At 46.9% G+C, this 18,412-nt stretch overlaps 2 protein-coding genes across 2 annotated transcripts in view; both read left to right on the top strand.

The window, feature by feature from the left end:
* Nucleotides 1-283, top strand: part of LOC310697062 (alpha-2-macroglobulin-like protein 1) — a 49,816-nt gene extending 49,533 nt beyond the window's left edge. Inside the window, exon 37 of the mRNA XM_083483293.1 lies at nucleotides 203-283. Coding sequence (XP_083339419.1) covers nucleotides 203-228 — 26 coding nt within the window. The 3' untranslated portion in view covers nucleotides 229-283. The remainder of the gene's footprint in view (nucleotides 1-202) is intronic.
* Nucleotides 284-8,461: 8,178 nt separating this feature from the next.
* Nucleotides 8,462-17,029, top strand: APOBEC1 (apolipoprotein B mRNA editing enzyme catalytic subunit 1). The gene is made up of 5 exons (XM_083483450.1): nucleotides 8,462-9,027; nucleotides 10,853-10,880; nucleotides 12,960-13,360; nucleotides 15,292-15,412; nucleotides 15,708-17,029. Exons 1-5 carry the CDS (start codon nucleotides 9,000-9,002, stop codon nucleotides 15,715-15,717), a joined length of 588 nt encoding a protein of 195 aa, XP_083339576.1. The 5' UTR covers nucleotides 8,462-8,999; the 3' UTR covers nucleotides 15,718-17,029.
* The last annotated feature ends 1,383 nt before the right edge of the window (nucleotides 17,030-18,412 follow it).

Raw genomic sequence — 18,412 nt, 5'->3', positions numbered from 1 at the left:
GGTTCCTCAGCCATGCTCTAAAGCCTTGGTAGTGTAGAAAGTCAATTGCATTTTTTTTTACAGCTTTCAGTGGTAGTGTTAAAGGCTTCCTGCTGGAAGCACCACCAATCCACGAAAATGCATGATATAAAGTTGAGGTATTGTACTATAGACTGGTGTACGTATGCATGCTTTAAAAATAAACTTGTGTTTCTTTCCACAGAAACCACAAAGGGAGATAACCACTGAGACAATCGACCATTGTAGCTGAAACACCCCAGTGAACAAAGAAATTGTTACAAAAGACTGTTCTCGTTGTGTATCATTTTTGGGGGTGCTGGGGGGTGGGCTGGGGTGGGTCTGCTTATTTTTTTATCACAAAAGCACTAAACAGTAGAGCTGGAAATTGTCATGGAATTTTACTCAATATTGATCCAGGGCAGATTCCAGCGTATAGTTAGCAGAGTAAAAACTTAAACGCTTAACTTAAACTTACAATAACTTGTAAGAAGTCTAAACCTTAACACTAAGCAAACTATGTACAGAACACCACACCAGAAAGAAAAGAGATAGAAAGAGGAAGTGAAACCCAGGGTCCTCAAGCCTATTTTTATAGTCAGCATGACATTGACAGAAGAGATCAGAGAACCAGTTTAAGCCAGCTGTGCTCTGATTCTCTCTGAAGGAATAACCCAAACTTCATGAACCTTCTGCTTGTTTCTTTCACACAGAGAAGCTTCCAAAACCCTCTTGAATTAATTAGAATAGGAAAGATCTCTACACATCAGATCAATACTTTCTGTTCTAAGAAATGCAAACTGACAGAAATATCTGAGGATTGTTTTAGTGATAAGATCCATCTGGGTATTTAGTGGGAATGACGTTTAGAAAATCAAACCCAGAAATCTCAAGTGAAGAGGCACTGGCACAAAACACAGGAGACAGAGACTTGCCTCTGTCACATCTTTCTCATTTCAGATGAAGCTTGGTGCTGGAGGATTTTTCCATTCATATTTTTACCTTTCCTTCAGAATCCTGTTTTGGATTCTGGATCACCTGGCTATGCTAATGAAGTAGACTAGACTCTGTCGCTGCAGGAAGCTTCAACACAGGTTTGCTTCCCTCAAACAGTGGGTACAAGCAGAGGACAGGAAGTGCTGGACACTGGATAAGGTATTGCAATAATGCAGGGACACACACACACCAAATCGGTGTTGGGTGGAAGGAACGATCCACCCCGGGCACTATCGTGGGAACTGGAGGAACACTTGTCATTTGAATGCTGATACAGTGGTACCTCAGGTTACAGATGCTTCAGGTTACAGACTCCGCTAACCCAGAAATAGTACCTCGGGTTAAGAACTTTGCTTCAGGATAAGAACAGAAATCGCTTGGTGGCAGCGGGAGGCCCCATTAACTAAAGTGGTACCTCAGGTTAAGAACAGTTTCAGGTTAAGAATGGACCTCCGGGACAAACTAAGTTCTTAATCCGAGGTATCACTGTGTCTGAAAAACAGGAAAGTGCTAGTTTAAACAGTTTATGGAACAGACAATAGCAGGACAAGCTTCGCCTTGCCATTCTGGAGGAAAGTTTGGAATGGAATGAGTTGCCAACAAAAGTGGATTCTCTGCCAAAACGGAAGGAGTGAAAGATGAGCATTTAGCCAACAGAATCATAGAATGTACCATATTTTTTGCTCTATAAGACTCACTTTTTCCCTCCTAAAAAGTAAGGGGAAATGTGTGTGTGTGTTATGGAGCGAATGCAGGCTGCTCAGCTATCCCAGAAGCCAGAACAGCAAGAGGGATTGCTGCTTTCACTGCGTAGCAATCCCTCTTGCTGTTCTGGCTTCTGAGATTCAGAATATTTTTTTTCTTGTTTTCCTCCTCCAAAAACTAGGTGCATCTTGTGGTCTGGTGCATCTTATAGAGCGAAAAATACGGCAACTAAGCCAGGCTTCCTCAACCTCAGCCCTCCAGATGTTTTGAGACTACAATTCCCATCATCCCTGACCACTGGCCCTGCAAGCTAGGGATCATGGGAGTTGTAGGCCAAAAACATCTGGAGGGCCAAGGTTGAGGAAGCCTGAACTAAGCTGTATAAAGAGTGTAAACATACCATCAAAACCTGTGCAGGATTTGGAATTTGATTCCCCTGTAGCTTCTTACTGCAAACTAAATAAATCCTCTTATTTCCCACCCACCCACCCTGCTGTGGTTTATTGGGCTTGTCACCACAGCATTGGACCTTCTGTCTCACAACATTTCTGGCAACGTGGGGTAGGTCTTTTGTTCACCCTTAGCGTCCAGAAGTGGCTTGAGTGAAGAGCTTGCAGCCGCCATCTCTCAGCGCACACCAAACTCATTATTTGGAAGATCTGCCATGAGATGATGATGATGATGATGCCAATGATGATGGTGATGATGGTAATAATAATAATGATGATGATAATTAATTAATTTTATTCATTATACCCCGCCCATCTGGCTGGGTTTCCCCAGCCACTCAGGGCGGCTCCCAACAGGGCACTAAAAATAGAATAAAACTTCAAACATTAAAAACTTCCCTAAACAGGGCTGTCTTCAGATGTCTTCTAAAAGTCAGATAGTTGTTTATTTTATTGACATCTGGTGGGAGGGCGTTCCACGGGGCGGGAGCCACTACTGAGAAGGCCCTCTCAAACTTTTCCCCTCTGGGCCAAGAGCAGGGGGGAACTTACTATTTGGAGCCAAAGAGACCTGTGCAGACTGAGGGAAGAAGATGAACCTATGTCCTGAAATGACAGAGTTTTTATGTGTCCCACGTTCTCACATTCAGGAGGTGGGGAAGAAGATAGCTTTGGGTTGGTTTGTACTCCCCTGGAAGGAAGTTAGGGGCTGTGTTGCTTACAGGAAGGGTAAATTCTCTGCTCTGGCCCTCCAACCCACCCCCCTTACATTGCAATTGCTATTACTCCAAAGTTAGCCCTCCACAGAGCAAACCCAGTCAAACTTATGGACATGACTAACTTAGGTACATTAATTTCACTGGGTCTTCTCTTCTTGAATTCTACCCTAATCCTTGACCCCAGGGCTGCAGGCACCATTGGGCAAGACTCCAAGGAGGTGCCATGCCCCAATCTGGTGTGCCCACCTCATGCTCTCTCTCACATAATGGAACAGGTTTGCACATGCACACACACAGGTCCATCAAGCAATCTGGGAATCCATCAAGCAGTGACTGGGAAGGGAGGCCTGTCAATCAATACCCACGATGGCTATGCTCTGCCCTCCACAGTTGGAGCCACTAAATGCTTCCAAATACCAGTTGCTGGAAATCACAGGAGGGGAAAGGGCTCTTGTGCTCGAATCCTGCTCCCTGGTTAACCACAGGCACCCGTTTGGCAACTGTGAGAGCAGGATGGACGGAAATCCCCTCACGCAAACTGTCCTCAAACTGTCATGCATCGCTGAAGTTCTGTGTCAAATCTGGGTGTGGGGAGAGGTTGCTCTGAGGTAAAATTCCAGTTCTGTGGGTGGATTCAGTGAGGGCACACTTTTTTCTCATCATGCAATGAATTCTCGCCTACACACACACACACACACACACACACACACACACACATTGCACAATTATCACTTTTGCAGTCCCTCAGTAGTTGAAATACAGCACGTGATGAACATACTTACAGTGGTACCTCAGGTTACATACGCTTCGGATTACATACACTTCAGGTTACATAGCTTCAGGTTACAGACTCCGCTAACCCAGAAATAGTGCTTCAGGTTAAGAACTTTGCTTCAGGATAAGAACAGAAATCGGGCTCCGGCGGCGCAGCGGCAGCAGGAGGCCCCATTAGCTAAAGTGGTGCTTCAGGTTAAGAACAGTTTCAGGTTGAGAACAGACCTCCGGAACGAATTAAGTACTTAACCTGGGGTACCACTGTATATGATAACATCCTGGCAGTCCATAGGGTATTTTCACACATACCTTTGAAAATCTCTTACCTTTTCATCGTAGATCAGTCTATTATCGTGAATCAAGGGCCCGTGAAAGGCAAATGTGCTGACCAGGGCCAGTCCCAGGATCAAGAGCAGAGCTTGTATGGTTTGGCAATGGGTCTCTCACACTCAGTCAGAACTGGGAAGCTAAAGGGTTGACTCAGCCCTGCAATAACCCCTGGCTTTATAATCCCTTGTCAAGGTTTTGCCAAGTGGCAGAAGGAGGGAGCGCCACACAGAGAGAACAGGATTGTCTTGAGAGGAATCATTACTGGAGACAGGGCAGGGGCATCATGTTACGGAAAAGCAGCAATGCGAGAGCGAGCTGCAGGTGGCTGGAAAGCAAAACAGGATGTTGATGTTTGGGACTGTACCATGGGAACAAAGGGGCAGTCTATTCACTGTGCTGAGCACCGGATGTTAGCTCAGAGTGTCATCTGACCTGTACTGGAAGTACAGGGGGGGGGGGAGTTTATTCTCTCTGCTGTTGGAGACTGAACTGTGCAGACGCCTTTCTCTGTACTGCTGCAAAGACAGAAATAAAGCGATGTAAATACATTTCTGTCTGACTCTTTCCCCTCCCTGGGGAGGCAGGGAGGAGGGGAGAGTGGTGTGTTCTTCTCACGCTTGAGGAGGATCACCGATAGTGACCTAGCCTGTATCCTGCCGGGAGACGCAGACGGGGAGGTCAACAAGGATCTTAAGCCGAGTGCCTGGAGAGTGGCCAGTTTCCCTCTGATAAGGCTTAAGAATCCGACACATCATCCCCTGAAAACTCAGATATGTTCAGCATACAATGACTTGTTCTTCAAGCTGCAGGTGGCTCCCAACAAAAGATTAAAAAGACATTAAAACGTCAGATATTAAAAACTTCCCTAAACAGGGCTGCCTTCAGATGCCTTCTAAGCATCAGATAGTTGTTTATTTCTTTGACATCTGATGGGAGGGTGTTCCACAGGGCAAGAGGAAATTGCGGGCACACGCACTAAACCCTGTCTGTGGTGCCTTCACCTTTACCCCAAATGATGAGACAAGAGACCAGAGTATGGGTTCAAATTGGCCACAACTTTATTGAGCTTCGGAAGTGGGAAACTTGGCACAGGCCTTGGCAGGTAACCCTCTCAGCCCACCTGGCTGAGGATATGCAGGCAGATGAGGTCCAGTGAGACGGGACTGCAAAGCGCAAACTTACACAGCATGCCCTTCCACCGACCTCATCCTGGGAGTTTGACCTACATGCCGCTGCTCTAGGGCCAGGGACTCCCGTTTTTTGCCCTTTAACGGGCCCTGCAAGCGCCACCGCATGGGGAGGGAGCATGAATGCATTCTCCCCGACTTGATGTTAGACTAAAGGATACCTTGCCAAGGCCTAAAACCCCCATAGTTGTGACAAAATGCTACGTGGAAGGCGAAACCTGCCAATGCAGGGAAAATTCCTTCCCGGTTCTGAATACAGCAACCATCTTACAACTGCAGCAGCACCCGCTTGTGATAGGAATTTTGAGGTCTTAGATATATGTTAAATGTTCATAAGTGTACCAACCAAGCACATACATAGATCAGTGCAGGAAGACCGACCTGGAACCATATTGATTCCCGAACTGTCCCAAACTGACCAAATGTTTTCTCTGCAAGGTCGAAATGTAGCCTTTCTAGGCACTTTTAACTATGGATAGGAAAATGTTGCACCCGAGCAGAGACGAAAGGAGCCAAACGACACCAAGGGGTTAAATCCAGAGAAAGAGCTTTTTTATTCTGCCATCCCGGGGAGGGCAGAGGAGCAAGTGTGATAACTCACAAAAACATGCACGAGTTCACATGCATGTGCACAGAGTATATATCCCTCTTCCAGTTCCCTCCCCTTTCTCCTCCCATGTGTCTCCTGAGCATGAACGGAAAGCTGCTGTCTTGGGACTATTTTGGACTCTTCCCAAGAAAGGGGGTTGAGAGCCTTGCGTTCAGCGTGTCCAGAGATGTGTTACTTTTCTGTTGCTCTAGTGGCACAGTTCCAGGAATGAAAAGTTGCAATCTGGTTAACAAGGCCAACTAGCCTGAGAAATGAAGAAAGCATTGTTCTATTCAGCTACCTTTGTTACAGCAGAGCGGAATGTGCTTAGCTAATGCTTTTTGCGTGGCGAGTTCCCGCCCCCCACCAGGATAAATAAAGACACGAGACACCATAATTTAAGGTTAATTGGGTGAATTAGGCCACAACTTTATTGAATTCAGGAATGAGAAGCATTGGCTTAGGCATTGGTCCTAATGACTATCCGGCTCCAGCCCGTTTGCTGGAGACACGGGGAAGGGTTAACACTATATCGGGGGAGTCTCCTGCCGAGGCACGTCGACTAGGAGCTCCCCCGGGTCACCGCTCTGGGGTGTGCCTTTGGCCCTCACCTCCATAGGCTTTGGACAGGGCCACGCCCCCCGGAGTCCTTTAACGGACCACCCTTCGCTCACTGAGGGGAGGTGATGGCGTTCCTCCCCCCCCCCCACACACATCCTCTTAACCCCTTCTTACCAATGCCTACCGCCAATGCCGAGAAGTTGTGACAAGTTGCTACGAGGTAGGCGAAAAACCAAAAGGCTAGAAATTGCCAATTGGGAAAAATTCCTACCATGCCCCTTGCGGAGACAGACCGAAGTCCATAGCAAAGTCAAAGACCTACCTAAAGCCCACTTAAAGGGAGGGAGGGTGGGAAAACGTGAGGGCTAGCCGGCGAAAAGAGGGTGAGCCCCCTCTGCGCCGGCCCTAAATAGGGCAGGCCACGCCACCCCAGCCAGCTGATTGGCTGGCTGGGGGGGCAGGCCCGGCCGGGATTCCCCTGCTCTCGCGGGGGCTGCGACCAGCCCCCGCTCACGTGGGGTGGGCGTGAAGCCCGCAACCCCACCTCCTGGGCAAGCCGGAAGTGGCTTTGTCTTAGAGGAAATGCAGTTTTAATGCTTGAGGCGAGGCCTGGCTGGGGGGGGGGGATTCACAAACAGTTTTAGGGCTTTTGGGGGTAACCCTAACTATTCCCATTCAAAAGGAAAATGGAAAAGCCTCCCCATTGTCTTTTCCTTCACAAATCCTGTCTTATGGGTATGTCAGTGTTTGAATAGGGTGTGAGCCTGTGACATGGCCCAGGAACTAAGTATTTATCATTACAAAAGACTGGCCAGGCTCCCCAGGAAATCCAATCAAGTAACCTGCCAGACAGGAGATAAACAATGACAGGAGAAAAACAACATTCAAATTTCTGTTTAGACCGCCTTTTTTGTGATGTAGGTGTGATGTATCTGAGGGGTGGTCTTGGGTTACACCCCTTCTGTGATGTATGTATGATGTTTCTGGGGATGGTCTTGATCTACAGTGTGGCAATTTCAAAAGTCTTTATAAGGCCTTGCGCGCCATTTTTCTGGGTTCCTCCTCTCTCCTGCGGGTGAGGGGAGCACCCTGTTGCAACAGATCAATAAATATCAAGCTTACTAGCTGCTTTGCTTCTCAATATTCTCTGGTTGGCCTCTGTTATTCTTTCCTACCAATAGGGAACCTATGTAAGGACTCTATATGGGCTCTTGGATACCCCATAAGGGAAAAGGGCAATTTTTGTTTACAACACGCTGACCTGGAACGCAAAATATTAGCCTGTAAGGAAAGGCTCATTAACTTGAAGACCGCAGACCTAGGATGAAATTATGGAGGCAATAAATTATTAATTTGAGGGTGGGTGATCCTGGAAGGAAGAACAGCAAAAGAGGCTTGGACAATGGAGTCGGCCTCTTTTCTTTTGGCCTTAGGTCCACCCCCGGCCGGCCGGCCATTGTCCTCCCTGGCCGAGGGTGGGTCAAAGGCCAGCCTAAGCAGGTGGGCAGTACCCGCCCAGGTGAGCCCCGCTCGGTGCCGCAAACCCCGCCCACCTGTGGGGAAGGGAGGGCGGATATTACCTCAGGCCAAGTGGCAATGCCCCAAGGCCTTTATCCCTGAAGCTGGTTTGTGAGTTGGTCAAAGAACAGAAGCATCACTTGGTTAGGCAGATAGGCTCATCAGGCTCATCTCAGCTATGAGATGAGTCAACAGGCTCGTCTCAGCTATCTGCCAATTTCCCATTCCCACCACCCTTCTGAGTAATACCCCTCCCCACCTTCTCACTATATAGAAGGATCTGGCAACTTCTGTTTCAGTGTATCTGAAGAAGTGTGCTTGCACACGAAAGCTCATACCAAGAACTAACTTAGTTGGTCTTTAAGGTGCTACTGGAAGGAATTTTTTTATTTTGGTTAGGCAGGAAGAAAGGAACAAAGGACCAAATGCCCAAATTTACAAGATCTTTTCTAAAGAGCTGGGTCCTCTTTTTCAGGTGGCCACCCTAGAGGGAAAGGGGATGTGGACCCAGCCCCAGGTCTGTGAAGAGATTTTGAAAGGGTTAACAGTTGAGAGTCAGCTGGGAGAGGGTGGAATCAGTGGGTGCTCTTTGTGGGGTGGAGGGGAGAGTGTTCAACAAGGAAAAACTGTGAGACAGTAAAGGGTTGAGGAGTTGGAAAAGGATTATTGTATGGCAGGGAGAATTCAGTTCCTATCTTAATGCAAATGTATCTAGTTCTCCCTTGGGTGACCAAAACACAGCTTGTCCTTTGAAACATATGGTTTTTGAAGTGCAGCAATCCAACCCCACAATGGGTATATTTGGGGAATGCAAATATTTCACAAAAGTCTGCAAAAAAAAATGCAGATATCTGCGAGAACATCGTACACAGGTGCAATATTTATTGGGGGGGAAATGCATTGCAAAAATGTGAGAATTATTAGGAATTGCTGTTGTTTGCCATTGTTTATGGTGTGAATGTAATTTGTATTTCTCCTTAATTGCGGTGCTTTTGTAACCTGCCCTGGGACTTTCTGCTGAAGGATGTGCTATTAAATAAATGAGCAAATAAATAAATAAGTATATGCTGGAGTTTCGTTTGTTACCATGAGCCCTTTCTAGGGAATAGAAAGTGAAACAAAGAATGCTTCGTATATAAGAAGCAACAAGTCCAGATGCAGGAAGCACAGCAAGATGGATCAACAGCTGCTGACAAGAAGAGGTAAAATTCCAATTCTGTGGGTGGATTCAATGAGGGCATGCTTTTTTCTCATGAATTGTCATGAATTCTCAATGAATTCTCACCTACCGCCTCCCCCCCTTGCACAGTTATCATTTTTGCAGTCCCTCAGTGGTTGAAATACAGCATGTGATGAACATACTACTTGTGGGTGGCACTTGCTCTTAGCCTTGCTGATCGGAAGGTCAGTGGTTCGAATCCCTACAATCCTCGTTGGCCCAAGTAGGACAAATTCAGCCAGATAGCCCTGGTGGTTATCTAATGCTTATTAGATGGATTTTCCCCAAATTGATTTCTGAACTTTGAATTTTATTGTTATTCATGTTTTTATACTGTATTTTATGCTGCTTTTACAATAAGTGTTTTAAATTTGTTGTTAGCCGCCCTGAGCCCAGTTTTTGAACCGGGAAGGGCGGGGTATAAATAAAAATTTATTATTATTATTACTACTACTGCTACTGCTGCTACTACTACTACTACTACAATGGGGTGAGCTCCCGTTGCTCTGTCCCAGCTCCTGCCAACCTAGCAGTTCAAAAGCACGCCAGTCCAAGTAGATAAATTTGTACCTCTGTGGCGGGAAGGTAAATGTCTTTTCCGTGCATTCTGGCTTCCATTACGGTGTTCCATTACACCAGAAATGGTTTAGTCATGCTGGCCACGTGACCCGGAAAGCTGTCTGTGGACAAACACCGGCTCCCTCGGCCTAAAAACGAGATGAGCACCACAACCCCATAGTCACCTTTGATGGGACTTAACCATCCAGGGGTCCTTTACCTTTACCTTTACTATATGGCAGCACGTCCAGCTCCCAAGAGATTGCGATCTACTCCCAGTATAAAAAACTGACAGTGATCTACCCATTGTCGTTGGAATTCTTTAGCTTTTTTTAGAGGGGAGTGGCCAGAGTTGTTGAGCTTTGGGTGGGGAGGGGGGAGGAGTTTTTTAGTCCAGCGATCGCTAAGGATCCCGTGATCGACAAGGATCAACAGGTGATCTACCGGTTGGACATGCCTGCTATATGATAACATCCTGGCAGTCCATAGGGTATTTTCACACATGAGACTGAGGCGCTGTAGTTTGGTCAGATTTGTAATAGGGAGATATTGCCTACGTTAACCAGAATACTGTAAAGGGAAGAGGTTGCCTTACAGTCAAATCCTGCCTGTGAAATTGCATCGTGTATGCATATATGTGTATGATCTTGCAGATACTGTAAAGCTGTTTGGCTTAAGGCTCAATCAGACTTCCACTTGTCTTGCCACTTTCTCCTCGGGAAACCCAGTCTTTACTGCTGAATCGCAGGGCAAACAGCAAACCACTTGGACCCATTCTTCCTAGACACGGGACAAGGAGAAGTGTTGACAAGCCCATATATATGCATCTTCGTCAATATATATTGTTTGTCTGTATGTCTACACGTATATATAATCCATGAGCAGATCCTAGTGCAATAAGAAGTATTTTTGCTGGTTGTCACCTATGACAGCATCAGCACCATTCTGTAGTCCTTGAAATGCTGTGTGGGTCTTCTGTTTTGCAGCTGTATTGCCCTACATTCTGATTTATAGCCATTTCAAAATTCCCTCTGTGTGGTCTTTGGCTTCCGACATTCAGTACAAATCATATAGGAAAAGGGAAGTCAAATAGAAAACTTGTCATAATGGGGTTGTACATACTTAAATGTCATCGATTTCAATATGTGTGCATAACTGTGCATTGCCTTGTAGCCATTATTTTTAAAGTGACAATTCTTTAGAAGGTTTGAAAAGCTGTGTTGCTTAATTGTGTAATTTACTTCCAACAGGTTCATTAGTCAGAGGCAACAACCATAGGTAAGAAAGGCAATTTTGTATATTGCACTCGAAACATAGAAAGCAACTCAGTTGTTCAGCCAGGACACAGAGGTCCAGCTCTGAGGGGCTTCTGGTGGTTCCCTCACTGCAAGAAGTGAGGTTACAGGGAACCAGGCAGAGGGCCTTCTTGGTGGAGGTGCTCACCCTGTGGAACGACCTCCCATCAGATGTCAAGGAGATAAATAAGTATACAACCTTTAGAAGACATAGGGAAGTTTTTAATGTTTAATGTTTTACAGTGGTACCTCAGGTTAAGCACTTAATTCACTCCAGAGGTCCGTTCTTAACCTGAAACTATTCTTAACCTGAAGCACCACTTTAGCTAATGGGGCCTCCTGCTGCTGCTGCACCGCCGGAGCACGATTTCTGTTCTCATCCTGAAGCAAAGTTCTTAACCCGAGGTACTATTTCTGGGTTAGTGGAGTCTGTAACCTGAAGCGTATGTAACCCAAGGTACCACTGTATTATGTTTCTGTATATGCTGGGAACTGCCCAGAGTGGCTGGGGCAAGCCAGTCAGATGGGTGGGGTACTAATAATAATAATAATTTACATTGAGGAGGCAGAAGCACTAAGAACCAGCTTCAAAGAAATTATGCGGTAACCAGAAGTATCAGATATTTCTCTTTGCAAATGTCCACTTCTGCAAATGTACAGTAGTTGTGATCCTTTTTGTGTCAGTTTTTGCTTTTGCCTTTTCATTGCGTTTCTTTACCTTTCTGAATCATAGAATCATAGAGTTGGAAGAGACCACAAGGGCCATCAAGTCCAACCACCTGCCAAGCAGGAAACACCATCAGAGCACTCCTGACATATGGTTGTCAAGCCTCTGCTTAAAGACCTCCAAAGGAGGAGACTCCACCACACTCCTTGGCAGCAAATTCCACTGTCGAACAGCTCTTACTGTCAGGAAGTTCTTCCTAATGTTTAGGTGGAATCTTCTTTCTTGTAGTTTGGATCCATTAGTCCGTGTCCGCTTCTCTGGAGCAGCAGAAAACAACCTTTCTCCCTCCTCTATATGACATCCTTTTATATATTTGAACATGGCTATCATATTAGAACATGCTGGTTTGAACATGGCTATTCTGCTTCTGAGTCGTGTTAGCGTCAGGGACTGGGCAGAGGAAGAATGGTACAGACCTCCCCTGCCTGACCCCTCCAGAGAAGAAGATAGTTCAGAATTACAACAGGGGTTTGAGGGATGTCACAGCTCAGAGGCAGATGAGGTGGGAAGCTGGGAAATAATGGGGGGGGGAGTAAGAGGAAGCACCAAGAGGGCAACAACTGACGGGCACAGTGTCTTTAGAAAGCATTCCAGACCCTCCATCTCCCAGAATCCAGTGAGCCTTGAAAGTAGGAGAGCAAAGAGCTTAGAGGCAGAGGGCACAAAGCAGCACAAAGAAGTGATAGATGAGGGAGTGGGAGAGACGGGGGGGGGGCGGGAGATTCACTCAGGGGAACGCCATTATTCCAAGAGTCTGAGTCGTGTCTGACTGGTATTGGGATTCTTTAGTCAGGAGTTACATAGCAGGTATAAATAATAAAATTATCATCATCATCGTCATCATCTGTGCAATAGATGAGTAACCTCACTGCAACATCCTGCACCAGTGACAGCTTCTGGATCAGTCCTAAGGGAAGCCTATGTAGATTAAGTACATTACAGTAAGACAATTTAGAGATTACCAGTGCATGAGTCACAGTGGCCAGGCAAGCCTGGTCCAGGAATGGTTGTAGCTGGAATAGCAGCCAAAGGTGGAAGATGACACTTCTGGTCACTAATAGCTCCTTGGGCTTCCAAAGGCAAAAATGAATCAAGGAGCACTCCCAGGCTGCATACTAATTCATTTAGGAGGGATTCAAATCCAGGCAGTTCGGGCACATTACTCCTAGACCTGGAAACCACCCAGCCATAGGAACCAGACTTCCCAGGATCCAGTTTCAGCTAATTGTCCATTATTCCATCCAGACACTGGTTCGGAAAATGCATGGCCTCATGTGATTCGGATATTGATGAGTGATGAAATGTTGCCTGTCTGTTGTCTCATTTGCCCTAAAGGTGGAAAATCGAACCAGATGTGTTTTGGCAGAATTATACCCCTATAGGACGACCGGAGCGTACTCATCTCCTGTATGAAATCCGGTGGGGACGAAGTCGCAGGTACTGGAGAAACTGGTGTACAAGCAACCGCACCCACCATGCTGAAATCAACTTTTTGGAAAATGCCTGCGAGGAGATAGACCGTCGGACAACCACCCCATGCACTGTCACTTGGTTTCTAACATGGAGTCCTTGTGGTAAATGTAGTGGCCGTATAAAGCAATTCTTGCAGGAACACCCACATGTGACCCTGGAGATACGTGCTGCACAATTATACAAACAAAATTACAGGATCAATCAGAAAGGCCTCAGGGACTTGGCTAATTTTGGAGTCCGGATATACATCATGCAGCTGGTTGGTAGGTTGCAAGCTTAATTTATAATTAGCAAATGGATGGTGGACAAAAGACTAGGCAGGGGGTTGGTAAACAATACATCTTATATGGTAAACCCATTTCCCCATACCTTTTGTGTCAGGGACTGGACTGAACAGGAAGGCTGGGAAGTGTCCTCTCGGTCTGCTTGGCTCCTTTCAGGAAAAGAGGGGGAGTGGGAAGCTTCACACCCCTCTTGTCTTCAGCAGTTTCAAGTGGAGGAGGGTTGAATTACAGCTGAATGAAGAGTTGCCTAGTTACAAGATAGTAGAGGACGAGGTGGAGGGAGGGAGAGAGCAGCCAGCAGAGACCTCTCTGGAGAGTCTGGGGGTACCTCATTCTCCAAGGAGAATAACAAAGAATGCAAAGGAGTGTGACTCTTGGGAATTTCCATAGGTACTCAGGATGTTGTTGGGGACGGAAGAGGAGGGACTCAGAGTAGGCAATGTCTCCTTTGCGTGGAGACATGGTTTCTTTGTCTTGCACCCAGACGACTGAATAAAAACCATAAATACAAGGGGAGAAGGGTATTTTCCATGCCTGACATTTTGCAAGAAGGAAAATTATGAGCGATCGGGTTTTCCATGGGTTGACATTTGCTCTGATTCAGCAGTAAACAGCAGGGTAGCATCGTTTGCTGGTGCCCGGGGCGTTCAGGCGTCGGGTGGGGAACAGAGGGTGAATGGAGCCCACCACGCCGGCCCAGTCCTCACCACCGGAACCAAGCAGGGCTGTGCTGTGCTTCCTGCCCACCTGTGCAGGGGGGAACCCAGCCAGCTGATGTGGCCCTTGGCGAGTGAATCCACTGATGCCCATGGAGAGGAACACTGGGCCTGCTTCCCTACACCTGTACCCGTGGCCACTCACCATCCAAGGGAGGAATGAGCGAGTGCTAGCCAGGCAACCATTCAGTAAGGGGGCCAGGGACATGGTGGTGAGGCCAGGCAGGACTCTGGAGCCCAGGGACCTCCAGCAGCAGGCAGGACTGACAGGCATCCCCGCATGGGGGTGCCTGGTTTGTGCCCCCTCAAAATTGTATGCCCAGGACCACGGCCTCTCTTGCCCTCCCCCCCAAATGCTACACCACTGGCAATATATAGTGTGTTTTTCAGGGGGGATTATCAGACAAAGGCAAAATTAGTATTATTATTATATTATTGTTATTGTTATTTATTATTATTTATACCCCGCCCATCTGACTGGGTTTCTCCAGCCACTCTGAGCAGCTTCCAACAAAATACTAAAATACAATAACCTATTAAACATTAAAAGCTTCCTTAAACAGGGCTGCCTTCAGAAGTTTGGTAGTTAGTGTGGTGTAGTGGTTAAGAGCGGTAGTCCCGTAATCTGGGGAACCGGGTTCGTGTCTCCGCTCCTCCACATGCAGCTGCTGGGTGACCTTGGGCTAGTCACACTTCTTTGAAATCTCTCAGCCCCACTCACCTCACAGAGTGTTTGTTGTGGGGGAGGAAGGGAAAGGAGAATGTTAGCCGCTTTGAGACTCCTTAAAGGGAGTGAAAGGCGGGATATCAAATCCAAACTCCTCCTCCTCCTCCTCTTCTTCTTCTTCTTCTTCTTCTTCTTCTTCTTCTTCTTGTCTTTGACATCTGGTGGGAGGGCGTTCCACAGGGCGGGTGCGCTACCGAGAAGGCCCTCTGCCTGGTTCCCTGTAACTTGGCTTCTCGCAGCGAGGGAACCACCAGAAGGCCCTCGGCGCTGGACCTCAGTGTCTGGGCAGAATGATGGAGGTGGAGACTTTCCTTCAGGTATACTAGACTGAGGCTGTTTAGGGCTTTAAAGGTCAGCACCAACACTTTGAATTGTGCTCGGAAACCACTTGGACCCATGCTTTCTAGACACAGGACAAGCAGAAGGGCGGACAAGCCCTTAGACTGACAACCTATTTATTCCCTCAGATTATTTATATTGTTGGAGAACATTTGTGGCTCACCAAAGGAATGAAGAATACATTTCGCCACTGTGGGATTTCTTGACTTCGATAGAGTTTTATTCCCAACAACTGGACTCCATCCTCAGGTAAGTTCTACTTTGAAAGAGATGAGTCCAAAACGTGTGAAATTTCCTTGAGGAAACTTGCTTGCCCTTCCATACTGCTATTCCCAAAATGCCTGTAGCTACTTTCAGGAGGAGGAGGAGGAAAAAGACTCCCTGGGTGTCTGGGTTGCCCGAGCTTTTGATAGAGCCTCCCCAATCCTTTTGCCTCTAACTTCTGCCCACTAGTATCCTATGAACCTTGCTCCTTTTCTCTCTGCAACAGCTGTCATAGAAGAATCCTGCTCCACCCTAAACTCTCCAACTTCTCTCTTCACAGGCCTTTCTGAGCTATCTCAGGTGCTGTGGACCATTACCTTCTGTCATTAGAGGATCTGTGATCTCCTTAACAGCAGAAAGTTCTGATGATTCTTTTGCCAAGCCTTAAATATCTGTTTATTTCATGGGCAAACTAGACGCGATAACAAACACATTTATAAAGACATTGACCAACGACAGGCCCAAGACAGCATTAATGAGCAGTCTTTGGGTTCGGCCAGTCAACCAGCTACAAATCCACCTAACAGTTACCTCGTTCAACTCACGTTTTACAAACTGCCTCGCAAGAATATCATGAGGGATTTTGTCAAAAGCCTTACTGAAATCAAGATACACTATGTCCACAGCATTCCCCTGATCTACCATGCTTGTAACTCTGTCAGAAAAAGATATGAGCGTCGTCTGGCATGACTTGTTTTTGAGAAACCCATGCAGGGTCTTAGTAATCACAGCATCCTTTTCTAAGTGCTCACAGACCAACTGCTGAATTATCTTTTCTAGGACATTTTCTGGTATCGATGTCAAGCTCAAATTTGTGAAAGACAAGGCTTTCATTGGCTACTAGGCAAGGTGTCCTTGCTCCACCTCCTGTCAGAGGCAGTATGCCTCTAAATTGCAGTTGCTGGGAAGCCAGTGTGGTGTAGTGGTTAAGAGCGGTAGACTCGTAATCTGGTGAACAGGGTTCGCGTCTCCGCTCCTCCACATGCAGCTGCTGGGTGACCTTGGGCCAGTCACATTTCTCTGAAGTCTCTCAGCCCCACTCACCTCACAGAGTGTTTGTTGTGGGGGAGGAAAGGAAAGGAGAATGTTAGCCGCTTTGAGACTCCTTCGGGTAGTGATAAAGCGGGATATCAAATCCAAACTCTTCTGCTTTCCTGAGTCCCATCTGGTTGGCCACTGTGAGAACAGGATGCCGGACTGGATCGGCCTTTGGCCTGATCCAGCACAGCTCTTCTAATGTGCTCATGAAGGTAACCTCTGAAAATCACTGTTAGGCACAATTAACTTCCCTTTCAAGGGTAACAGCAACTGCAGGGTGTGGAATGGGTTCTTCAGATCACAGCAGGGCAGTAGGATAAAACCTCCCCTACCTGCTTGCCTGCAGCAGTCCCAATTAAAATTGCCCCCAGACCTGCTATTAATTTTAAAATGGACATTGATACAATTTAAAATAATGTGTTTAGCATCTCGTTTGTCTACTTATGCTTTTTAATAAGTTAGGAATTATTTTTATGATGTATGCACTTAAGTCCTGATTTTTCTGTGTCAAACAGTAATGTTCCTCCAGTCAAACTTCTAAAAATAAACTTTACTACTTTTCTTATGAACTGTGTGAAAGACAGGGCTGTCTTAAGCATATCTGGCGCCGTGGTGCAAAGCTCCCCCCACCCCCACCCCGGTTCCCCAGAGTTTTTTAGGGAGGACAGCGCTGCTGGCGGGGATGGAGGAGGGGGGCAGTGGCTAGATGCGGCGCCTCCCGGCTCAGCTGGCCGCTTCATGCCCCGGTGGCCACGGCAGATGGAGGCTCCAGGCGCGGCGCTGCTTCGGTGCAGCATGGTGGAGGCGGGCGAGGGCAGTGACCTGATGCCAGGAGGTGCCGCATTCAGCCTCCGCCTCTTCCCTGGCACCCTCCAGAACTTGGCGCCCTGGCACCCTGCGCCACTAGCCTCTATGGGTAAGACAGACACCCTTGCTGAACTGTGGCTTGGTTCCCAAGCTTCAGCAAAATGTAGGATCAATGATATGGACTCTAATACCATAGCAGTACAAAGAGGCACAAAACAAGGGTGCCCACTGTCTCACTTCCTATTCATCCTAGCAATCCGAATCCGGGCAGCCCCTGACATCAAGAGAGTGATAATAAAAGGCAAAACCTATAAATCAGGGCTCTTTGCAGATGACCTGATGGTCACAACACCAGACCTCACAAACACAGCAATCACACAACACATTCAGAATGGTGTTGGGCTTACAAATAAAATGCAAAGTCCCAGGCTATGTGTTTCAACACCCCACCTCATATACAAAAAGAATTTTCCAACATCAGAATGATAAAACTCTGCCAAACCAAATTCAGACACTTTGGGGCACAAATAACCAGAAACCTCAACAAACTATACCTCCACAACTAGAACCTCCTGTGGCAACAAATTAACAATGGCCGGAGGAGATGGAACAATACTAACTTCACTCTCTCGGATGAAATAGCCATGATCAAAATGATCACTCTTCCAAAACTGACCTGCCCTATTCCAAACCCTTCCAATCTGGATTCCACCAACCCAACTCCACAAATGGCAGAAAAGAACACACTCGTTGATTTTAAAGAGCTGGACATGGCTGCCTGCAGCTCTGTAGCTGGCTGTTGGTTCTCCATCCCATGACTGCCATGCGGCAGCTGCCTTAACAGAATCCTTGTGCAGACGCCAATTCCATTTAAAAATACTAATTTGCCTTAACATTCAAAAGCAAAAACCATCTCTTAATATGTGATAATACAGCTTCAATTTAAAGAATGAAAGTGTGCCACTCTGTTAAAATGCCACTTCCTGTTGGACTGCCATCATGGGATTGTGGGCAGGTTGGAGGTGGCAATTTATTGTTTCCCCCTCTACATTGGGTGGTTGTTGCATAGGGGATGGTTCTACTCTCCTGAGATACCTCTAACTCTGCCCAGTTTGGGTATCTGCTCTGGGGTAGCAGATG

This window comes from Podarcis liolepis (genome assembly GCF_965112155.1).
Source record: "Podarcis liolepis genome assembly, chromosome: 17".
Taxonomy (NCBI): Eukaryota; Metazoa; Chordata; class Lepidosauria; order Squamata; family Lacertidae; genus Podarcis; species Podarcis liolepis.
This window is presented reverse-complemented; position numbering and strand designations above follow the sequence as displayed.

What these genes read in the sequence shown, in the direction of transcription:
- APOBEC1 (XM_083483450.1), top strand. Translation starts at nt 9,000, where the DNA reads ATGGATCAACAGCTGCTGACAAGAAGAG. An exon ending in ACAGCTGCTGACAAGAAGAG is followed by an intron (nt 9,028 to 10,852) that starts GTAAAATTCCAA and finishes TACTTCCAACAG; the next exon opens with GTTCATTAGTCAGAGGCAAC. An exon ending in ATACATCATGCAGCTGGTTG is followed by an intron (nt 13,361 to 15,291) that starts GTAGGTTGCAAG and finishes TTATTCCCTCAG; the next exon opens with ATTATTTATATTGTTGGAGA.